This window comes from Anopheles ziemanni, chromosome 3 (assembly GCF_943734765.1).
Source record: "Anopheles ziemanni chromosome 3, idAnoZiCoDA_A2_x.2, whole genome shotgun sequence".
Lineage (NCBI taxonomy): Eukaryota > Metazoa > Arthropoda > Insecta > Diptera > Culicidae > Anopheles > Anopheles ziemanni.
In genome coordinates this window covers 57,329,743-57,355,715 of record NC_080706.1, presented here as the reverse complement: position 1 = coordinate 57,355,715, position 25,973 = coordinate 57,329,743, and the positions used below count along the sequence as shown (strand labels likewise).

General features: G+C 38.6%; 1 protein-coding gene across 1 annotated transcript; it reads left to right on the top strand.

Moving 5' to 3' along the window:
* Window positions 1-3,421: 3,421 nt before the first annotated feature.
* Window positions 3,422-25,349, top strand: LOC131287242 (homeobox protein abdominal-A homolog). The gene is made up of 7 exons (XM_058316275.1): window positions 3,422-3,696; window positions 3,790-4,010; window positions 7,024-7,059; window positions 10,549-10,596; window positions 23,889-24,112; window positions 24,231-24,569; window positions 25,320-25,349. The coding sequence occupies exons 1-7, from the start codon at window positions 3,422-3,424 to the stop codon at window positions 25,347-25,349; spliced, it is 1,173 nt and encodes a 390-aa protein (XP_058172258.1).
* The last annotated feature ends 624 nt before the right edge of the window (window positions 25,350-25,973 follow it).

Below are 25,973 nucleotides of genomic sequence, written 5' to 3'. Positions count from 1 at the left end.
TGCACCACTCCACATCATAAACAAAATTTAACATTACGTATGATCGTCGCCCCCTAAATTATTAAAGGAAGCTATATTTTAAATTCCTAATTTGTTTTTTTTTAATTTTTACGCTTTGTTGGTAGTAGTGGCTAATTTAACGATAGCCAAAATAAGTATATGTTGTGGTAAATTTACAAATTTTGTAAATTGGTTGTTAGAGTTTCAAGCTAACGGTCAAATTTTTCAATTCGAACTATTAAGGTTCTTCTCCAATGTAAACGGTTCTTTGTTTCCGAACCGTGATAGTTTAAAGTTTGCCCAAGTAAATTCTGTTCTGTTTGTAAGTGCATGGTACGATGGTGAAGTGTGTTTTGAGTTTATCTTCATCCATTGCAACGAGAATGTGTTCTACGAGCTGATAATAACCAGAAGGAAACGAACGGCAAACAATCTTTGTTCCGTAAAGCTAATACCTCCATGCGTTCGAATAGAATCAGAAGTTCTGTCTGCCCTGCTTTGCATATTTTTATGCTTACGTGATGCATTGGTAGTACGTTGAACCAGTTTGCTGTTTCCGGTGTATGGGTAGGGCAGCCAAGTTGAATCGAACAATGGCATTTTCTTATCTTTTTAAAGCCAATTTGAGACACAACGGTAACCGAGAATAATCTTTCTCTAAGGTTCCTTGTTGTAACCACTTTCGGCTACCATCCTCGTGCCTTAGCAGAATTTACTTCTTCTTTGGCTTCAACGTAGTCGACCCTTTTTGAGCCACGCCAGATTCATTCGGGAAAGAAAACAGAGTAGCAGAGAGAGAATTGTCACAACTTGTGCAACTCGAAAACTCTTCAGCTATGCAATTCAGGCATGAATATGCATCTATTCCAAACTTTTGCTGGCTCTGAATGGAAAATGAACCAATCATGTGCGATACAGGTAATTTTGAGCAGACTATGGCAACAAATACAATAATTCTTTGACTAACGGTTTGTTGTACAAGTCTAATATACTCTACTCACGTCGAACCAAAACAAACGGGTATTCAAAAAAAGTGATCGTTTGGACTAACCGATGGCAACTATTGTTCCTTCTTCTAAGTTTAGCTTAGTGCTAATAGCTCAGTGATGGGAAAATTAAATCGACTCTCACGCCTGGATTTCGCGAATCGGGAATTTGACATTCAATACGCAGGGGTTTACTCTAAGGAAACGGTAATGCAGAACAGAAAGAGAAACCAAGCTAAACTCCGAGAGTTCGTTGAGAATTTGTCTTGTCCTCTTCTAGTGTTATGCATCGGACTGGAGGCAGAAAGAACACACCAGCCGCAGCGTCCCGTGGACCAATGATGCCCAGTCCTCTCATCACCGAGTGGGACGGCCGACGAAAGAAATTTCCGCTTCTCGAAGAAGGAGAACAAAGAAAGGCTAGGCATGCGAGCGAAAGAACGCTATGCTTCGGCGGCTCGCGAGCGACCTGAAGAGTCGCTAGCAGATTCTTGGATTGTTGGCCACCGCGACCGCAATCTCTATCTATCATACGTCTTACTACCGCGAGCCCGTAAAGGAGCGTGTGAAACGTGTGTTCATGTGCGACTGGAATTCGGTATTCCGCTGCATCCAGTGGTTGATTTTGCTAGGTTGGTTTCAACTGCACCGCCAGTTCAAAAGCGAAGAAAATTAAGCGAGTTGTAAAAAGTGTGAACACCAAAAGAAAATGCCTCTGGTGCTTGGTGGATACCATTTAAAAGCGTCACTGGTCGTCAGCATTTGAATAGGAATCAACGGTGCGTGATTGTGTTGCTCTTATCAATCCCATGCCACTCATTAATATGCTGTTTGGCGTTTGTTGAGTTTCGCGCAAAAATAGTGCATTTACTCGAGTAAAATAACCAGTTCCTCATTCTTCGTTTGCCAACGAGACGGCACTACCTGTCGCTAGTCTGAGAAAGTGAGATAAGCAGACCTACGTTCGCACGTGTGAGAAAGAACCCCTAATTACCTTGGAGAGACCGAGAAAGCGGGAGTTAGACAGAGAGCTCCATCTCCCTTCCCACGGACATGGCAGCAGGGAGAAGGAGAACACTACAGGTTCCGGCGTTGAGGCGAAGGTAGAGAAGGAAAAAGATTAAGCATCATCTCTCTTCCTTCACTCTCGCGCGAAGGAGAAAAGGCCATCTTCTCTGGCGTAGGTTTTCCTCTTCGTGCATTTGTTATATGCGAAACTTTTGTATTGTGTCATAAACGAACTACTTGTCATAACGTAAACAACTTCGGACTTCTACGATCGAATTTTTATTATTATAATATTAATAACAGTAAAAATAAAGCAACACACCAAGACGGGCGAGCGATCGGCCAGCCGGCTGAACGAACACAGCGAGCACTTTGCGTGTTCTTCGGCATCTAAGGCTTGCGTGGATTCAGCATAAAAACCAGCATGGTTCCGTCGCGATTTTGAAGTCAATCGGAATTTTACGTATTTTCCGTAAAAGTGTGCCCATTCGTTTAAGACTTCCATGGTGTACGTAGCCTGCTTGTGCGTAGCGTATCTTGTGGCCAACTACGGACTACTAGTATTCATGCCGATAAGCATTTTCCAGTGATTGCAAATAGTCTCTCCTCGTTTAACAGTGATTTTGTGATCCACCGAGTGTTCGTCTGTAGTTTTAATGCATCATAACGAATAAAAGCGTAATCGGAATTCAGAAACTCTTTGTCTGTAGATTGTGCAAGTGCTGTTGAAAACCAGTGAAGTTGGATAAGTGCAAAGTTAAAAAAAGTAGCCATTGGAAAGTTGGTTTGATTATACATTTTGAAGTGTCTGACTGTAAGCTTGATTTTTACTTTACGATCTAGTTGTAAATTTCGAAGTCAATTTTGAATTTGTCTCCATACGGCATATGAACAACCAATAGCAAAAAGGCAGAAAATACTCACGAAATGATCGACGACAAACGAAAATCGTTGACAATCTGTTTATGTGTTGATACAAATTGGCCGCAGTAACACACAAAAAGATTAAAGAGTGAACAATCGTATTACAAGTTTTGTGATTTTGGTGCAATTCCAACTGAGTTTTATTAGCAAATTTCAGTGGGTACCAAATCATCGCAACGCCCAGGGATTGATCGGTGGTTTTAAAAATACTGCCTTGTGTGTGAAATCGTGCTGGTAAGTGAGGGTTTACTTTATTCCTTATTTTTTGTGCTGTAATTCTGCTCCATACTAACTCTAGATTTCATAACTTCCCACTAACACCTTCCTTTCCGCATAAAAATGTTCAGGTGTAATCAAGCTGTGTTAAGTGTAGCCAGCAAAACGACAGAAGCTCCACTGTCCGTCGCAAACGATTTCATTTTAAAAGAGAACGAATTTAATACGAAAACCTGACTTAGACGCTTCCCGCCCGTGCGCCCGTGGTGTGCTCAGGTGATGCGGTCATGTCAAAGTTCATAATCGATAGTATGCTACCGAAATACGCCCAGTTCCAGCCCTTCATAAGCTCACAGATTTCATCACAATCCATTTCCAACTCGAACTCGACAGTATCGCAGACACCCAACTCGGAAGGCAGCCCACTGACTACAGGCAGCGAAGGCAGTCCTAACTCACCACCAACCAGCAAAATGTATCCTTTTGTATCTAACCACCCCAACACGCACACCAGTTACTCCACGATGCCTGGCTTCTCGGGGCTTGACGATAAGTCGTGCAGGTAAATATTTGATAACGTTTTGAGAAATTGCTCAACCGTCCTTTTCCCTGCCAATGTCATATTAATAGTTGCAATATTACAAACCTTTCTTAGCAGTAGGTATACTGATAGTGTTATGAACAGCTATCCTCCGATGGGTGTACCAGGTAGTGCTAGTATCGCTCAGTTTTATCAACAAGCCGCTGCAGTTTCGGCTGCTTCCGCAGGCGTTGGCGTTGACTCGCTCGGATCAGCCTGTTCGCAACTTTCTTCTTCCGTCGGTGGAGGCCAATCCGGTCTTCCGGATATTACCCGACATCCATGGCTAGTGACTGGTGAGTGATTTCAAAAGAAAGTGATAACTTAAATTTGTCATTGCATGAATTATGTATTGCAGGATGTAGCAAACAATCTGTATTTTACTATCTCTAGCAATGCAAAACGATTTCCGTACCATTTCTTCAACTATCATCATCTCTGACGCTTTTAACGCTTTTAACTTTTATGGTTCGAGCATCCATCCTGTTAACGATAACGTTAACAATAACGTCCATTGTTAACAATAACGTTCAAATATGTGATTTCAAGTTTAAATTTTGTTTAAAATCCCTCTATTAAAATTATTCCAACGTTTCATGAATTATTGTAGAAGTAAAGAAGAATGACGAAATATTATCTTAACTTCTTTATTCTAACTACGTGTACATATTAAACCCAATATAAGATTATGATTTGAGATCTTTAATTTCAAATTTTAAAACCTAACGTTTCTTCATCGTAAAAGCATAACTCAAGCATTAAACTAAAAGTCCTGGTTTTAGATTTTATCGAAAAGTAGAGTTTAGTTTAAACAACCACCATAGACTGTTCATAAATTTAAATCGGTAATTTGTTTCATTTCGTTAATTATCATATAGCTTTTTATTTCCCTATCGTTAATATAAGGTCAAATTATGTTTATTGAGTAGTTACAATAACTCACTGACAAATGCACAGAATACTTGAAAATTTAAAGTCTATAAAACGTGTGATCACATGGAATGGATTTCAGGCATTTGAACCATGAAACCGCCTCAATACTAGAAAATATAATAATTCTCAATTTTCAATTTTTGAGCAATTTCATGTGATTTTATGAATGATTTCACATAGATGAATTAATTTTTCAAATTGGTGAAATTTATCCCATTGAGTTAAAACCATGGTTGAGCATCTTCTAGGTACCAAATAATTGAAATTTTCTGATTATTTACGCAAGTGAAACAAAACATTAGTATCCATTTCATATCCGACGGAGTTTGGTTTTTAAAACTTAAGTAGGGCAGGATGTGACTATGGAAATATTCAACAGACATAATTCATATCCGGCGCGTAGTCAGATGAAAATTTAGTCGAATTGTATTCACTAGCATATTTTAAACAAATTATGATCGTTACGAACCAGACATAACATTAAACAAACAACACATAGAATATGTTCTACACTATATATATATATATATATATATATATATATATATATATATATATATATATATATATATATATATATATATATCCAACTTCCAGTTTCCAATGGAAAGAGTTACTATATCAAGTTTTTATTATTACTTTTTTCCAAACATTCATTAATCCTGTGGTAATAGTAAACTTGATAAGATTAACAAATGGGTTGACGATAACTTGCAGCATTGAAATATGTTTCATATATGTCTTTCAAAACCTTTGTTAAATTTTATGTAAAACAAGCTGACCCATCGAACTTTGCCTCGTCCAATATTAATAACACGCTAATATTGTAATAACAAAGCATTGCAACTCAAAGGAAATCCCTTATGTTCGGTGATGTCGACACATATCAATAACAGATCCATCTTTAGGACACGGCATATCAGGCAAATGCAAAGAATGTTATAACATTCTGCTAAACGATTCTTGACTTCGTCTTCACTTACAACACGATCAAACAATTTTGATAAGTGCAATGGCATCAATTTTTCAAAGGCAGCTGAAATTGAACGTGCAATCAACCAACCGTAGTTTCGAAAGTTTTCTGACTTGCTACCTTTTTCTTTGAAGTTTTTAAAAATATTCTTTCTTATAAATCCTTAATAGCGTCAAAAAAAACCAACCACCAGAAGACTTCGTACAAATTAGTCCACTCGTTGTTGAGTATCCGTTATAGATAGTAAACTTTTTTTAAATGGAAAAAGTCGTTTTTACAAATTTTAAAAAAATCCGGTTTTTTCTTGGTAATTTTCAAATTTTATTATTTTCTAAACCTTTGTATGGTAAAAAGGAACAAATCATACAAAGATTGTTCGTACCAATTGTCAAGATTCCAGCCGTTTTCGAGTTTTAGCATTCAATTTTATAGATTACATGCCTTTTACCGAGTTTTTTTTATTTTCTGGCTTTTCCTTGGAAATTTACAAATTTTTCTCCTGTATAAAACCTTAATTGGACTAAAAGAAATAAACCGTCAGAAGACTTCGTTGGGATAAGTCCAACCGTTTTCTAGTTTTCGTTAGGGAAGGTAAATTTTATTTTTTATATGGAAAAAGAGCCGTTTTTACTGAATTTTCCCATTTTCCGGTTTTTCCTTGGGAGTTTTTGAGTTCTCTTTTTTCCTAAACCTTCCTTGGGTTGGCCTTGTAAACAAATCATTCGAAGACTTCATCAAGATTGGTCCAGCCGATTTTTAGTTTTAGCATCACAAACAAACAAACATTCATTTTTATAGATATAGAGAAGGAGAATACATGCATGTTCTCAGTCCATTGCACTCATAGTATTATTTACTCGCAAAGATGTGTAACTTAGCAAAGATTGGTAGCGTGCTGCTTCTTGACATATTACTTTTTTGATGCCGAAAAGGCTCCAGATTAAGTTTGAGAAGCGTAGCGCTTTTTTTACAAGATACTTAGCCATGATTTATATTCTTATTCTATTGAATTCATTATTATTTTGCATTTTCATTTTCTTATCCTTATTTTTATTTGGTTACTTTCCTACATTTTGTCACTTTTTGTCATCGCACAAGTGAAATTTGCGATCGAACAGTACCTAATCTGCATTGAAAAAAAAAAACAAAATGTAAACCGTTAACCGTTCAAACCGTGTTATATGGGATGCAAGCTGGGAAGTGAGGTTAGGGGCGAATCAAAGCGATGAATTGCCATTTAACTCTGCATTTACCTGCATCAGTTCCCAAAATGCAGAATGAAATCATACAATACATGGTTTTTACACATTTTGATCTTCTCTTATTTGCTTTTTCTCTCTTCTTTTCTCACAAAAAACCCACACACTTGGATTCACAAAACAACCTACTGCCGTCTCGTGTAGCATCGCAATCAGCTCTACAGAAATTCGCCAGCACAGGTTAGTAATTCTTTGAATGGCTTCTTTCACACTCAACCATATATTTCAGTAAAACATTGTAGATAACAAATCTTCGTTGTAGATAAGCATCTTCATGATGCGCACTTTTTCCATATTTAGTCAGGTGCATTCCATGCGATATTCGTAGGTTAGGACGAAAGCTAAAGAACCATGTTCAGGTGCATTTAAAATAGAACGATAATAATATGTGTGAACAGAAAGAGCGGTATTGCGCTTATTTCACAATAGGAAAAGTAAAAAATGGCGCTATAGATATGCTAGATGGCGGATCATGGGGCGAACAATAAATTATGCGCATTTCTAATTCCGTCCTCAGAAGGATGATTTGAAATAGAAAACAGCGTTCTATATATCAGATTGGGTACGTAGGATACGTTTTGGTTTCCCTTTTTGCCTCTGTGTTGCTTACTACAAAAACCCAAAAAGACTGAAATGGTTTGCAAGTAAAGGCCACCAAAAACCTGGCACATAAGAACACTCAAATGGGGTGATAACGCGGAATCGTTTCCCTGTACCACACCGTACAGCAGAAGGTAATCTTTTCTACCTAGCGCCTTGTGCTTTCTACTCTTTCGTTATTCCTCTCTCTTTGTCTGGTTTGCTCTCTCTGTTGTCGTTATGGACACTGTGACTCCGCATTATCATATTGTTTAGGGATGTGTTGAATATTTCATTCAACCCACCTACCCCTTACGATAGAACTTGTTCTAAAATGCTGTACCCACGGGAAGCGGAAAGACAGGCCAGATTGGAGTGAAACCAGAAAGTGACAGGATTCAAGCGCTCTAAGCTCGGTTATGTGGACATGGGTAACAAGAGTAACTGTTTGCCACCTAGGCAAGCAAGCAGCAAGCCTCGATTCCATTCACGTTTGAGTCGCAACCAGCACGAGATGGCATCCAATACTGCCCCTGGTGCCGCCAGCGTAGATTGAAAGTTAAGCTTAATTTATTCAAATTTATTTACCGGCTTTCAGTCTTCCAAAGAGAGAGAATAGAATTTTAATTCTTAAATTTATGGTGATTTTGATTTTAATATCAAGTCAAGCGATGGCTGCATTTTGAACCGATTCCTCTTATTCTTCAACTTAGTTTGGAGAATTTGCTCTAGCGGGCATCCAGCATCGTCCCCATTTTCTGATCAACTACAGTGAATGGAGAGTAGCTGTAAAATGTCACATGGGAAATTCAGAGCACAGTTAGAAGTAATGATGCTCAAGATATTTGCAAAGAAGGTAAAAACCATTCAACACGTTTTGCTGCTTAGGCGTTTTTAGGCACGTGAAGCAAATAGCTTTCGTTGAAAATTATATACACCATGTCTATCATTGAATTGATAACCAGTAACAGAGCTGATAAGTGGCAATAAGCAATCGTTAAAGATTTGTTTGTTGAAATTATTCTTCAAACTTGTAGGTGTGAGAGCAAGCATAAATCAAGCATAACACTTTTAAGGTTAGGCTAACGCTGCATTTCTTGATAGATGGTTGTGAGTGATTCGTGCAAGATTTTAAATTTCTTTGGCCTTGAAACCCGGCCAGTAACGAGTGAACTTTCTTTCGAAAGGGTACTTTATCAACAACAGCCAAACTCTTTTTACAGATTTCTCTTTTTTCAAGGACTTGAAAAATATGTGTGCAACAAACAGCAAGAAAGTTCAGCCACTGCAGGAGGTAGTCGTAAAGTTATGTGTCATTGCCAAAAGGCTTGAACAGCAATAGGTTTGACTCGCTCAACCCTTAAATATATGTACCCTTGCATCCCTGGGGCGCATCGTAGGGAAAAGAAACTTTCGACAAGCAAAATGTTGCATAAGGCCTGCCATACCTTTCAGGGGTAATTTAAGTATACGATGCCGTTTCTTTCTTCACCACTGCAGGTGACGTTATAAGGGTTTTTTTTATTACCTTACCTATAGATACATGAAGGTGCGTTGCTAGACATCTGCACGGGTGTCGCAAAATATATGCCTGCCTGTCAAAACAATTCTCCATCATTTGGTAGCCTCGTCAATTCACTGTATAAGCATCAACATGACGTGAGCATTGGCCATGATATTACGGTAAAATTTTGCATTAAGACATTGAAGAAGTACAATAAGACAACTAAGCTTGGAATGAAGCTAAACTATAGAACAGAAATTAGCCGATAGTCTCAAATTTGAAAGTAGATAGATCAAAGCATTGGCATATTTATTTGATTGCAATCGAAGTTTGTACCGCGTTTAGCAATAACATATGAAAACAAAATCACAAAAAATACTCAATCCCATTGCTACCGCACTTGAAAATAGCAGATCGATAGCACTTTACTTGACCCAGTCAGGCTCGGGGAAACTATGAAAAAGTTCGTATTGTTAAATACAGAGTAGGAGAGGAAAATTGACATCTTTAAATAACCACCATTTTGTAAAACGTAGTGATAACGAAATAGGCTTAGTTTTGATGAGTTTCAGAAATTTTATTCTCACATTAACATTAATTGTTTGTACTGTTTCTCTTAATAACTTTTCAAATTATCAAGTTTCCCTGCCCCACCCTGTATGTCGTAAAAACAATGTAATTTCAAAAATTAGTTTTCCGATTCTTAAAGTTAGTTCCTTTCAACATAAAGCTTAGCAAAGCTACTATATTAGCATTTTTGCGTCTTACTTATGTTTTTATCGTATACATTCCTACAATAACAATGCAGCTAACTGAAGTAATGCATGGGAATTGGATTTCACCAAAGGATTGCATGTCTTCCGCAATAAATGCTTGTTTAGCCTCCATTCCGAGCGTATTTATCTGAGGTGAAGTTAATCGGTAACTTGAGAGACATGAAAAATAAGAAAATTTAAACAGCTTACTTGAGAATAAAAGATACAAAGCGCAGCCGTCTATGTTGAGTTTGCTTTCCGTCAAAGAAAACGAAACATGACTATCTCCATTCGTTCACCTAGCGTCCGCGAGTGGGAGAGTCATTATGTTGTGTTCAATGCATATTTAATATAACAGTTTTTATTCAACAAGTTCCGCAGGCTCTCTCCCTAAACATGTGTGTTTTGCGTGATATTACCACTTTTTTCATGGGAGATGCCACACTTTGCCCAAACGTACAATAGTCGTGCTAAGTTTGGGACACTTTGCCATGAGAAGAAGGTCATAAGTTTGATGCACTCTCCAGACATGTAGTTAACTGTTGAATATTTTTGATTAATATTCGATTTTCTTTTGGTAGCAATTCGATATGTTGCGTTCAATTTGTATCGATGCATTTACATTCTCTGTAAATGCCTTTGCTTAAATCTATGCTCTGTTTTAACTAAAGCGTAATTAAATTGAACTTAATTCACTAAACACTATCAACAACAATGTTTGATCATAGATAATAAAATAAATAAATATAAATAAAATATTGATAGTATCAGGTTTCAATATATGTTTTGAATTATCAATCAATAATCGCATAATTTTTTGTTTAATTCCAGATTGGATGAGCAATCCCTTTGATCGAGTAGTATGCGGAGATTTTGCAGGTAAGTTAATTATTACGAAAGTGTTTATGAGATCCTGAATCTCATATGCGTAGAGGTTAGGGAAGTATGAAAAATCGCCACTATGCAGTATTGACTCAATAATGTCATAAAAGGCTGTGGGTCCTCTGGTCACCCTCTATCGTCGTTACAAAATATTACAAAATTCATATTACTATCACGGCCCATGTTGCTTACAAAAAAGGACAATCAAGGCATCGGGTGTGGTTTTCGAGCAGCAACACGAACGACCAGAAAAAACGAACGAGGGACGACGAACGTGTAATAAATTCACGTCAAGAGGATATATGAATGCAACAAAAGCCAATTTGCCGCCATTTTTCTTCTTGTTCTTCAGCCGCAGCAGCTTTGATGCATGCCTCTTCCGCGGTTGTTTTCGTTTACCTTTTATTGCCATACCACAGCATCTTGCCTCGGAGGCGTCTGGGGGTAGTCAGACAGCTTTGGCAAGACGGGTTTGCTCTCCATTCGGCTAACTCAACTGGTTAGGTATCGAGCCGCAACGGACATTCGATGCTAGCTTTGCTTATCCGCCATAGCGATTTCCTGCCATTGCTTGGGCCGCCATGCTTGCCTTACCAATGGAGCAATTCCGTATCGCGTATATATTGTAGCCATATGTTAGACAACAGACAAAAAATGTCAGACGAGTGGTAGAAAATCAGATCGTGAAACTGGTTTATGTTTCCATCTTGTGACACATGCCCTGATTTATGCTTCAACTGGATCTCGATCTTGGTCCAGACTTTAGGTGGACTTCAAAATCACACAGTCAAGTACTCACCACCACAGTGACAAGCGAACTACATAGTCTGATTCGGAATGTGTGAATGTGGAAAAAGAAGGGTTTGAAAAGGATCACGTTGGTAACGTAAAAAGGTAGAGCCGCTGCAACACAATATCTTCGTTTGATATTAAAACATGTAAAACAACTTTTGTTCAATAACAAAATTCTCTTCAAATATGTACGATAAAGGGCTGTATCAACAGAATTAAAGTGGTGTTTCTTTAGTTTTATATTGAAGGTAAAGCCGTAGTTGTTTGCCTTCAATAGCAACGTAGTTCATGACATCACGAAGAGAAAAAACTCGTTTAAATTATTAATCACGAGTAAAGGAAAACGCAAGTTTTGTGTTTCACACATCTCTCCAAAAATGGTTTGTGATGGGATGAAAAATTTGAAGAAATGCTGAAAGGCTGATGCCGTTTTGATTCAAGTAGAGAAAGCATATCAGTGGGATCGTTTTAATCGCAAAAGTATATTTTGTTGACCTTCAAGCGTTATAAATCACAATTTCGTAAGAACAGTACTCCACGGGTTGTAATATGCAAGTTTTGCTGTGTTTAAAGGTATTTCTTCCAAACGCTTCATATAAAAGAAGGAAGAGCAGTCAGACCAACATTTGAAAACATCTCACTAGAAACCCGTAAGACAAAACTCAGCTCAATGTGTTAGTCATTTCAGAAGAATAACTTACATTGTTTCAAAATATGATTCGGAAGTCGTTAATTTTGAGGTGCCTGTTAAAGCCAAAAATGTTTTGCTGATAAATGAAGAGGTTACTTTCAACTTCCAAGAATGCTTTCCGATTCTATATAAATTACGTGCAAGTACACCAAAGATCTTCTTCTTTGTTGCCGTTACGATCGTTTTCGTTCATTCCTACCCATTGAGTGCTCCCCAGACTTGTTTTCCTATTCATACGAGGATAGTAAGCCCTCTCTTTGAAGGTTAGATTAAGTTTCGTACCAACGCCATCAAGGGAATGGCGCGTCGACGCTAGTGGGCCGATTAGCCATCCGGCATAACCAGTTCGCATACCCCCAAAAACCACACCAAACATAACACATGAAGTGTAATTCTTGATATCCTAATGTATATGTAATATCAGTTAAATGTATCTTTAAGGGTGCACATGTGCATTATAGTCAACGATTTGTTAACTGAAAATAATCTTGAAGAAAAATGCATGTATCCAATAAAAATGCTTTGACTTGTTTGTGTTAAATCATGCTCAATCGATGATGTGATAAATGTGGCATTTATAGCCATTGCCTAAATTGGCATTGAATAGACATTACGATGACTACCAGTGGGTAGGTTTAGTTTGTGAAGGACGCTTCGAATCGTTGGACGGACTGCCTATGGCCTACTCAATTGTACGCTTAACTGCGCTAACAGGACAATAAATGAAATTTAATGGACTCGAATAGTCTTCTTGTGATTGTTGTTGACAGAAGCTAATTCTGCCTATCTATGTGCGCGAATCTCGCGACGTATGCTAATCATGGCTGGGTGTGGGGCTGAATTCTTTTCAAAATGGCATTACAGGGTAGCTTCATTCCGTTCTGAGGTTTTATTATTATGTGTGTCCACTATATTCATTTTCGACACTCACACCCTCTCAACGGTAAAGCGGTTCCCAGTCAGTGTCATGAGCTTTTTTCGTAGAACTTTTCAAGGCCGTTTTGTTTGCGGTGTCACATTTGTAGACACGGTTTGGAACCTCATTAATTTTTCCGGTTTCGCGCATCAGAATGATCAGATTGAGACATTGCGAATTAGCTTTGCCAAACTTGCCCACGCGTCATGTTCTTTGGCTTTGGTTGACATTAAATCTAGAATAGTATCTTGTACACATAGTAGGTAAAATAAACTCAATAAAAGTCGAAGTACGCTTTCGTCATCGTAAAAATACGTGGTTGGTTTTCTACCGCGGAATGCAAAAGAGAATTGTACATTCCACGTCCATTTTTGAGTGAAAATGTGTCAACAGGCGATGTGAGTACAATTGCATGAAATATTATGATGGAGGCTAAGAGTGGCTACATCAATGTGGCTATTCAAGAGCTTCCAGACAACATGCACTTTTGCGGTGTAACTCTTCCAGCTGTTTGTATTGAAAGTTTTTGCCTCATAAGTGGAATAAGAACAATAAATTCCAATTAAGATAATTGGTTTCACTGCATTTGTAGTGAGTCCTTGAGACATGATATAATTGGCCCGGCTATTGAGGAGAATCAAAATAATAATTCTTTCCAGGTTATCATCAACACCTACATAAAAGAACATAATTCTTAAACATTGTAGATTAAGAACGGCGGAAGAAATTTTGTGATGGAAGAGAAACAGGGACATCATGTCACTCCACCTTGTTACGGTTAGCAGAGAACGTTGATTTGTTGTGTAGGTGTCAAATTTATCAACTAGAAAAAAATATGAACGGCCATTTCTATAAAACCTGTTCATAAAAAAGAAAATAGGGTCCTCACGATTAAAAAAAACAACTTATGCCGCCAAACGACAGAAACCAGAACAAAATCCCATAGCGTAGAGAAAGGCTTTCTCTCAAAGATTCAAGCGCATTCGATTGGACATGGATCGGTGGTGAAGGAATCGGCATCGGAATGGAATGATTTCCAACTGAGAGAAAGTAATAAAATTTGATATCTTTTCCATACATCCTGCGTGCTCCATGACCGTGAACGCAGTGGAACGTTGAATAGGGACAAAACAATCAGCTTTTATAGTCCGCTCATGTTTGGTTTGTTGTCATGATCATTTTTCCTCCTACTTTTTTCATTCCTATAAGTGTTCTTCTCTACAAATTCGCCTTCCATTTTGATCTTATTGGTTTATTCGATTGATTCCGAGTGCAGTCCTCTTCAAAGCCATGCAGACTGTTAGACTGCTTGTGCATCCTCAGTCCACAGTGTAGATCGCGAGATGCCTAATTTTGTGTGAAGAAGGGTGTGCTTGTATGTGTGGGTGCTACCAAAAAAGCTAGGGAATCGAACAATATGGCGGTGGTTGAATTTGACTCCGTCTTTGCCGAAAGGACAGTTATTTATTGATTTTCGGGCTTAGAAACCTTCTGTTATTTTTTCTTAGGTTCAAATACATAGCCGTCAAATGATGTCAGGCTGTTTGAACTTGCCGAGCAGGTGGTCAACAGTTGGTATTAATGATTTGTTACTTGACGAAAGTTATGCTCTCCAATTTTAAAGTATCTTGAAAACAGGAAAAGAAAAGAAAAAAGTATTACCAACGTATAAACATACCATACAACGTTTAGAAGTACACCTGACACTTTATGCTGGGAAATACTAGAACTCCCTCCACTTCCTCTTCGTATCTAAATTTTTTTCTGGTTTTTTAAACTTAACAAAGGACATTGAAGAATTGTAAATCCATGTCGTTTTTCGTTTTACTTTTGCACAATTGTGTGATACATAAGAAAAAAGGACATTAAATATAATAGACCACAGAATCCCTAGAAGAAAACTCTACGCTTCTGGTTCCTTCATTTTAAGGCTCGAACATTTCCAAGAGATGAACTCCATTCGGATGTCTGTGTTCCGTCATTTAGCATTCCGTGCATGCCTACGATCACCTACATTGCTCTCAAGTTTCCTCAGGAAAGACGAACTTTTCGCAGAGCAATGTGTCCAAATCGGGTTTTTCCTGTCTTAGGAACCCCACCCTTACTCCCACTCCTGAACCTTTTCCTCGTCTGAACACCGGAACGTTGTGTGAGTGGAATTTTATTTTATCGCATGCGCATAAAATGCAATCAATAAAATACCCGCGTCCTCCTCAGCTGGTAGAAGAAGTATGGCTAAACAGAGAAGCTGAGCAGGCATCTGAGAGCGAGAAATCAGACATGCATTTCCTTCTTTCTCTAATACAAGATGGCTTGATTTGGATTCTTTTCCACGCTTATCAGTTGTCCGATCAGATATCCGGTTTGTTTTTATTGCAAACAGTGTTCTACCAAGAACACGAAGATGAAGAAAAATAATATCATTAAATCTAAAAAACATTTACTATTTTAAATGGTGTCTCAGTTTTAATATCTAAATAACTAAAATAGTTGGAAAACCATTATTTCTCTTTTTGTTGGAAAAGTCATGCGATATAAATATCTTATTTAAGGATATAAGTCAGTTTAAGTTTCATGCTCACAAACATCGCAGACTTGTTTTGTATGTCGTTTTCACACTGGAAAGCCCAGCTGAAACACTTTCTGTTCCAAATTTCGAACCAGACAAATTTTCGCAGCGCTGCTCAAAACTCTTCTTCATTCTCACAGATCGTTGGTCCCTACCCGTCAGCCTTTGTTCTAGTGAACCTTTGTTATCTTCCACGCTAACGGAAATCAACTATCATCGAAGGGAAACCCCCGAGGAACTCTCGTAAAATTGCTATTGCGCATAAAGCAGTCGTTTGAAATGAATTTTTCGCACTCATCTCATCCTTCGACCTCACAGTGGAGCTACTCTCCCAGCGATCCTTTCAGGATGGCCCTTAGTATAATAAAAATCGATTTATCTATGGCACTCTTTACTCCTGTTACCCTGTGAGCTTCGCTGTCTCCCTTCTTGTGTTGTTGCTCAGCTTGTCCTAACGTACACCTTCTCAAAAATAAAACAACAGTAAGCAGTTGTGTTTGTAAATTTGTGCGATCCAATGAAAGAGTCCTGAGGCGCCACGCCCTGATAGAGAATTTACTGTTATTTTATATGCTTTTCTTGGGGAATGGTAACTCTTTTCTCTTTCTGTGAAGCCGCACTTGAATCTCTTTCAACTTGGTCGTTCCAAAACGCTGATTGTTGATAGTTTCCGGTTAACATTTTTTCTCTCAGGTATTCTTTCGAATATAGATGGTAAATATTCGTAACACTGGTTCATTTAATAGATAAACACCTCTTGAAAAAAACAAACATTGGTAGGCATATGTGAGTTTACTTTTGTTTGACTAAATTTTTACAATGCTTGTATCGAGTCCCGTTATTTTACTATTATTCTTTCCATAACGTTTCGTACTGAGTAGTGTTTGGTAACGTTTTACTTAATAAAGTTAAACTTATTCCATCTGTAACACGCTACACAAGCAACTGTAGAGAGAAAATTTGGATAGTAATTGATACAGTTCATATTATTTCTATCTCTACTATCCTTCTATCTCTACTATACTGGCTTGTAACTAATTTCAAATTACTTGTAATAATACAAATAACACGATACTTTAATAAAACATTCAAGCAGTAACGAAGATAGTTTTTTAAAATTAGTTTTGTTTGAAGAAAGACCCTACTGGTCCACTCTTAGCATGGGTCAGCTGGTAAAAGTCGGTCGACACGGCGTCTGAGGGCTATTGGTAAATATTTACATTCAAAATCCCGGTAGGTCTCAGTTGAACTTAAAGTTTTCCATTCTGGTTTATCGGTTTCTTCGAATGGTAGACAAAATGTAGCCAGCGCAAGATAATCGTAATGCGCGTTGAATAAAAACAACAGCGCAACAAACTGTTGTTGTTTGTCTTTATTGAATTTTATGTCTTCCGCTTTATAACACGCAACAATCTATAATTTCTCATCCAAGTGTCCAATTTTTGGCGCAATAGTATTTTCTGTGTGCTCACAGATTCAATTAATCAGAGTTAATGGACAAGATTGAATTTCATTCATATTTTATATCCCATCAAAAACACGCTTTTGGCAATAACAAGCTTTCTTACTGCCAGCTCGTTTATTTTTCACATTTTTGTCCATCACTTCGAAGTGGTAATTTGTTTTTCCTGTCCACTGTGTGCATGTTGCCAAACCAGACAGATTGGGAGCCTTCGGCATTCGTGCATCGTTGGATGTGTTTCATGTTTTTAGTTTCTACCGTTTTCTTCGTTTCACTGCTGCGCGTCATTTCTCTCAGGCGTATGTTTTCATTATAATTTTGATGACTTGACTCGACAGTAATTAATCTAATTTTCGGTAATTCCTTACGACATCTCTCACGGTCTGTTGACTGTGAAAGGCTTTGAAACAACCGGCAAAGGAGAAAAAAACTAATCTCATCTACCGTAAGCTATTGTCACTGAAACAAATACTTAAAATGCAACAGAATAAGCTCGCTTGAACTAGTTTTACAAATTAAAAATTAAAGAAAGTTGCTTGTAAAAAACATAATGAATTGAGTGATTTGTGGCTTGATGTTTTAATTCATGTTAATAAATAAAATTTAGCCACATTTGGAGTGTCTCAACATAATACCAAATGAAACTATACGGTTCATTTAACATTTCCGTTTTATTGCTGTATTATTACCACAAGCTTTTTATGAGAAAGTAGAACAGAGAAACTAAATATTTGTTTTAAACCTGTGTGAGGCGAAATCGATTCCCAACATCCGCCATGGCGTAATAACGATTCAGACAGCTATGGGATCAAGCCTCGAAATGACAATTTATCCCGTCGTGGGCCAATTTCATTAAAATGGCTGCCAATCCGAGAAATGTAGTTGGGGAAGGAAAGGCAAAATATCTTGTTCTATGCCCACTACCTTAAATGAAAGTTTAATGTTGAAATGATGAAACTGCATTACTAATTATTATTAAAATAAAATTCCCCACCTCCCAGGTCTACTACAAACTTTGGTCAAACGCTAGTCACTAATACAACTATTTTTTCCGCACTAGTCTCCCATGTTTCATTTGCTTTCTTTCCTTCTTTCGGCCACGCTCTGCTCTTACCTCTCTGTTTATCTGATTCTTTGGAGAATAGCATACGGAATGAACCGTGTCTAGGAATGGCTTTCGCATTAATATAAATGCAAATTCGAGTCACTCTTCACAACGAGGCTCTCTTTGAGTTGGACGTTCCATGAAGTATGCAAACCCTAGAAACTTGTGCCGAGAAATATTCCAATTAACTACGATGTCTGAATATTTTTCCATTGGTCGCTCACAAGGGAAGGGGAAGGTGCCCGAGAAATACACCATCGCAGCCATCATCGTCATCATCATTATCGTCACCCTGGCCCTGGCATGAAATGAATATATCTCTCTTGCATAGCACACTCTCTAAGTTGATAAAAATCCATTCGCTGGCATGAAGAGGGTGCCATAATTTAATATCGTATCCTTACAAAAGAAAGAATGGCTTCCTGGACGGAAAAGAAATGCTTATCTAAGAACCAACGGGCACAACGCCACAGCTGTTTCATATCACCCACCTCATATTTTCAATGCACCCTCATATTAGGAGCATCTGATGTAAGCTATTTTCCATTCTTCACCATGCCATCTTTCGTGTCGATTTTGGATATCTGACTGTTCGAAGCGCTATGTTTAGCAAACATGACAAATCGAACCGATAATCAACTAACCGCGCTCCTCAAGAGTCAAGATGAAAAATCTGTGTATTCATTTCATTCTTGAACAGAAAATACAATTAAAAGAAAATATGCGACATTCTTTCACGAAATTGTGCTACCATTTCACGAAATTGTTCGTGAAATACCTATCACCTCATGCTTTATAAAAATAGCACAGCATTTAAAGTAGATTTTTCTACCCAGTTCAGAACAGAAAGGACCGTGACTCTATGTCTAATGGATATCCCGTTTAGAAACCGAAAATGCGTCGGGATGGAGAATATTTCGGAATTGATAGAAATAGGCAAGCGTGAAAGAGAAAGTGGTTTGAGTAATATTAAATACCACATGGAAGTGACATTTATTTATTGCTATCCTTTGTGTGGCAGAAAGTAAGGTTCTCTATCAGGTTTTGGCCCGACGATGGGGGTTTTATAAAGAGAGTAGGGGGCTTTTTGAAGAGTCTGACGAAGAGGAAAAATCTTACCCATCTAACGCCCCTGATCGCTTCTTATCCCTTATACCGAATCTCTCCCGATAAGTATTCAGGCTATTTTCCCCATGGTGGAATTAAATGTCTCAATGTTCCATAAATAAGCTGTTGTAGGCATACGGACTGCAGTGCATCTAAGCTCCCTTGGAAACTATTTCAGACCCATTTCTCGCGATGTCTTTCAAAGAGGCTTGAGGAATAAGCGGTTGAATTTCTCATCCAGCCTTTTCTGGAGGGAAAACGCTGCAGCCGACGGCCGGGCGAGGAAGTTGTAGATCCAAAAGTAAATGTACAACTCGGTCAAAGCAGGGCGTGAAATTAGCGGCACAGATGAAAATGGAAGAAGAGAACTATGCGTGTAGAACTTCTGTCCACTTGGACCGGAAAGTCCCAGTCGTGTTGGGTTGTTTATGTTCAAAATGAAATATGAAAATTTATTGCCGAACGATAGGTTAGAATGTACAACTTTTTTTTTTAAATTACTGGAATATCGCGTCTATCTAGCTTTTACCGCTGATTCGCTTTTACCTTTTGTCCCTAGCATTGCGTGTTGAGCTATAGGGTGTTTTATTTCCTTTTGAAACGGCATAGCCCCCAACAGAACCATGACAGAAAACTTCACGGGAAATAGGTTGTTCTACGAGTGGTCCTTTGGCAAGCAGGCGTCCCGCACGACAAGGTGTTTATTACTTGACTCGTCGTAGGCCAAGTCTCTGCAGGAATTGACTGCAGAGCAGATATTATAGAGGTAAAATATCACGTAAAACCTATACATATCACTCAATGCTCCAGAGCTAAGGCACGGTGGGGGTTAAGACGAATCGTTCTGAATAACATTCCTATCTAATCTATCTTTTAAACCATATTTTTTGCATTAATATGCATTTCTCGAAGATTGTAGATAAGCGAAACACTTGTATTACATATTGCTATTACCAAGCAGTGCAGTAATGAGAGGTTTGAGTGCATTTTAAAAAAATGATGTGCATAATCAATTCGTAAAGTTAGCGTAAATAGTATCATTTTTTATAATAACTAAATTACAAATCTTTTTTTCGCCATATCGAAAATTCAAACAACGTTTCAAATGTTGCCATGGTGGGTGACTCTGCTGCTATTTTAATTGCATCTAAATACAGCCCAAACCACAGTGATCAAAATCAAAACAAAGTAAGCAGAAGGGAGAAAAAAACGACACAAAAGTTTGTTATTTATAAACACAGTACCTTCGGACAAGGCATCTTGAAATGGTGCATATCAAATTGAAAACCCGTTCAACTTTTGTGATGATCGTTCCTTGGTGCGCCATCTTCTAGCACCTAGCGAACCATTTAGCGAAACTGAAACCAAATTGCCCGACGGGCTACGAGCGCCATGTTTGAAATTATAAAACCATCAGTTCGACATGACCAGCAACCTATACAAATGCTACGCACAGTTATTTAAAAACATAGTCACAGCTAAGGATGTGAAAGAGAAGCTACAAGCAGGAAAGATACTACGTGTGAGAGATTTGATGTTAAACAATTCGTCTTGTCAGCAGCATGTCGATCATTCCAAATTTCATTTCCTTCGTGTTGGAGCAAGTGTGATTGAAAAGCACGTTCTGGTATTTAAAGCCGAATCCCATTCCGTCTGCCGCTGAGCAGCTTAAACTGACGTTTTGGTTTTCATGTTAATAAACATATTTGGCTTCTATCCTCCTACGCCATCGCTTCTCCACACGCCTATTGCAAAGGAGAAGTGGGATGAAAATAAATAAATGATATTTGTTTACTGACCGAATGGATGAATGTTGTGTGTTGTGTATGTAATTGGCATTTAACAGTTTCTCTTCCATCCCCATACACCGAAGTGATCCTAAACACTGCAGAGCATTGGATAAACCTTCCCTCTCCAAGTAGTCCATTTTGAGTTAAGTTATAGCATTTACAACTTCCTTTCCCTGGTACATTTCCTGTGTGGCCTGCGGATGGATTGTATAATTGTTGCAAAGTTGCACATTGTATTGATTTTTCATCCAGCCATTGCAGGGTTTCGGATGCCTTGTGAAATCATATGGTTTAATCATAAAGGATGGTGTGTTTTTTCGTCTCACGCGCTGTCAATTTGTTTAGAAGAGATTCTATTTCACAAACAATAAGTAATCTGGCCTCAGTAAGTTGGACTGCGTACTCCTTTATTGTTATTAAACTTTGCAATGATTTGTTTCCAAAACATACACTCATGTCAGTCCATTACGTTGTGTGATATTTGTTTTTCAACCCAGCTATATGTTGATTATCATAGTTGATTTTCCCGGCAAAAGAGCAATATAGAAATAGTTAAAAGTTTTGTTTAGTTTTCTCTTAAACCACCAGGTTTTTAATAGTATAACTTCTTTTTTTGAGACTCTCAATTTTACTGCTTCATTATGAGGTCGCATAGATTGTCTTTAGTAGCATCTTAAAAAAAATAAAGCATTGCATAGAAAGCCTGTAAAAACTCTATCGCATATGCGTGCACAATTGACCAACCCTGCTATGCATTTGGCTGCATATCGTTATTTCTATTGCCAGCATACTTTTCTAACAAATTACTGAAGGAAGGAAAGCTGTCACAGCTTGATTCCGTCCACCTATGCTAATAGCTTACCCCCCACCAACCGGTGCGGTGCGTAATTAGACGATCAGGGAAGGCATGTCTAGCACTAATGGTGATTAAAGCATACAAAATGGCATCTTCCCCGCCGTTGATTTGCGCGGTATGCTTGTGTAGGCAAGTTGATGGTGGAATTTTATTAATAAATTTTATGGACTTTCCGTAGCGCGAAAACAGACACGTAGACACTGCAGGAGACGCATATGTAGGCGAGGTGGTGTGTTTGTTGCGGCTGGGATTGACAATAATCGGTTTTATGATAGTGATAATAAAAACTACAATGTGAACACATGGTTTTTATGTCCGTTTTACCACTTTCTATTTATGGAGATGTGTACGCTTCTCTTCCTTTCTGGCAAGCTGGAGCGAGAGCCACAATGGTTCACATTCGTATACATTTACTTGCTTGCGTGCTAAGGACAGTTTCGACTGGTCGATTTGGCACGGGATAGAAACGGGTGATGGACTCCTGACACTCGTTTGTTCATTGCAAGCGCGTAATAAATAACACGTTTTTATGGCTGCGCACCAAAAAGGGCTCCCGTACTGGGCATGCGGAAGCAGGCAACACACCACGTTTGTCATAGGTCAGTGACAGACACTAGTTTTACAATACTCGCACAACGGTTTTAATCGCGGTTGGGTGGCTAGCACACATTGAAGATGCTGATCGCTTACGCCGATCAATTAGTGAACGATGCATAACGTCACTTAAGCATCTTTGTACATTGCAATAATAGCCACCAATGTAGAACATTGCAGCATTACGAATGCATGACGGATTTCGAATGGAGTGTATCGAGATTTTGTTTGTCTTTTTTGTGGTAAGTTGATATTTACGAGCGAATCGGTTGATCTTGTTGTTCTTTCGAATTCGGGCACGTGCCAAGCTGAATTGCAAGTTACGAGACAACCTCAAGCCATGGCTTAGGCCCTTGAAGATTTACAACCTGCTCTAGTTACATCTTTGTGGCAAATTGACGGAGAGCCCTGTCAAAGCTGTACTTCCTTGCTGCAACGCTTTCTCTGAAAAAGGAGGTGCTGTACGAATGTGTTTACCAAATACGCGCTTTTTCTTGCCAAGCTACTTCAATCATGGCTGCTCACAGGGGAATCTCCCGGGTAAGACAATGGCTTCATCAGTTAGGGTAGGATGGAAGCGAAAGGATCAGTTCCTAGAGCTCCGAAGAGCTACCATCGCTACGAAAATTTAATATCAGGCAACCATAAATAAACACCTCCCGTGTCGCTGCTCGCGTTCCAACCCATGGGCGTAATTTTCTTTCCCCCTTCAAATACAACCGTCGCTTTCTACAGTCATCCAGCACGACCTCCGCTACGTAGGGCAAGCGTTCCCAGTTCGAGGGGTTAAGCGTGATAGCGTAATTCCCTGCGCTGTCCTGATAGTCGAAAGTCAGCAATTTACGAGCACCATATTTCATCATCAGCAAGGGAATTCGGGTTGTTCCACTCCCCTTTCTGGAAGTTTGCTGTCTCTTTTTTCTGCTCACCGGGAGCGTCTTCGAAAATGGCCGCATATCTTGTAATCCGTTCCCGACCGACACATCAGTCCATGCGCTACGAAGTTTTCCTGATCAACACATCCCATCATTTTTATCCACGCAATAGCTCCGAACACCTATTGCAACGCCCTATGCTAAGGGTGTAATAGTGGGCATCCCAAGTTAATTAACTGCTCATTAGGGGCATAGACACGCTTAAAACAACTGTTACATGTGAAAAAATACATTTCATGTGGCCAGATCACCCCGCAACAGTTCATCAATTTGGTATAAAATGGAATTAAAATGCAAAGAGATTTAGCAAAATTTTAAGATTTTATAATGGAAAATAGGTACAAGTTTTGATTCTGCCTATCATTTTAACAAAGGTTTACACTGAAGCATCATTTATCTTATCCAAACTTACCCAACATAGGTCAGACAGAAACGCAATACTTGTTTTCAGACCAGCTTTCCTCCGTTCTAGGTCCAAATGGATGTCCACGCCGACGAGGCCGCCAAACATACACGCGTTTCCAAACACTCGAGCTGGAGAAGGAATTTCACTTCAATCATTATCTTACCCGCCGACGAAGAATCGAAATTGCCCACGCGCTCTGCCTCACAGAACGACAGATTAAAATCTGGTTTCAGAACCGTCGTATGAAACTTAAAAAGGAGCTGCGGGCGGTCAAGGAGATCAATGAGCAGGTAAGTGTCTGCATGCCGAATAGTTTGTGCAAGGTAGCTGAAGAAGCATTGTCGGTTGTTAATACGATCACTGTATTGCATATTTCTTCCTTTCTTTTCTTCCTATTCTGCACATTAGGCGCGTCGAGAGCGTGAGGAGCAGGATAAGATGAAGAACGAATCGTTAAAGTCCGCCCAACAGCACCACAGTCAAAAGCAAAGCCAACAGGAACACACGATCGTGGGCTCACAGCAGTCGAGTAATGGAACCGGAACTGGTGGTTCAGCTGGTGGTGGTGGTGGAGGTGGCAGCGGTGGCGGTGGAACTGGTAGTCACGGGAGCCATCTGCACCATCCTTCAATCGTGTCGCAGAACGATCTGAAGCTCGGATTGGGCGGCATGGGAGTTGGCGTCGGAGGGAATCTCAGTATGATGGGAGGTCTGGATAATAAAACGAATCAAGACATCCTGAAAGCAGTTAGTAACGTTCTTCCTATACCAATTCCAAACTACAGCCAAACTTATAAAAACTGAGCCTTCGGTTTATGTGCTTTTTGAAATTTTTGAACCGTTTTTTGAGCTCATACTTGATTTTGGTTTTCTTTTTGTCAAAATTTACCCATACAAACGCTTTATCTATCTAACATCCATTCTTGAATAATTTTAAAAAGCTAAATAAACCTGGACTAAGTTTTTGCTACCCTTATCCTTTCACCTGTTCCTCTACCCTTTCATTCATCCTTTATAACTTTCCGGTTTAGGCCAATTAGTTTCTTGGACCGATTTTGTTTTTGCTCCTCGCTCTGTTTGATAGAGATTGCACTTTAATATCTTGTAAATTTTTTTTTTTTTTTGCAACGATATAACTTCAACTTGTTAATACCAGATTCTTCTTGATATGCATTAGCATGAATCGTGCGTTCTTTCTTCAACAACGCTTAAAAAACATTATTTTCATAGATTATGAGGATAAGTTGAGGTAGTTGATGCCATAATTTTATTTCAGTAGGCAAACTAATAGCTTTGCAAATATGTTTCATAGAATGTTATTAGATCCTAATTTTTACTGTATCGATATGTTTGTTCTTGGTTATTTCAATAGTTGTTGTCGTTGGATGTTGCAAAATTGCTAGTTTTCGATCATTGATTTAGTAATACAAAACTTTCAATCCTTTCTCATGATACGTACTCTCTTCCAAATGAACGGTTCGGCCTTTTTCCTTTCAGGTAATGCAACATAATAAACGATGGGATTAAAGATTGCACCGTCAAAATTCAAAACATAAACAAAGTGCGAACTAAATGGAGCTATAAATTATGGAGTGACTGAAACAATCAAACAACAGTCTGCAACTAAATCTACAATCCAGTTCGCTTTTGCTGTCAAATTACGATTTTGTCGATCGTCTAAAGCAACATAATAGAAGCATATATCCCGCCCAACTTTTCCTTTCCTTTTAACAAACTAACAGCTGAGGGATTTTATGAGATATTTTTTTGTAAATGATTACTCATTGCCATTTTACTAAAAATTATTCTGTTCTTTCTTCTATTTTTGTTTCTTTGTTCCCTTTCTCGTAAATGGTTATGTCTTTAATTTTTCTTTCGATCCACATTCGCCGGCTATCCTTCTGATGGCAATTTGATCTCGATTGTAATGCTTTTCCGAATCTAGCGCAAACTTGAGTACTAAAACAGAACCAAGCATATAAATAATGATACAAACCATCGACTTTTGTCACTACTTCGGTTCACATACATATTATAAACGGTGGTATTAAACGGAACGAGCCAAACAGGATTTGGGAAAGGAGCAATTCAAGTGACATTTCATCAACAATGATCATCGCAGAATGTCAACCACGACTGAGAGTAATGGCG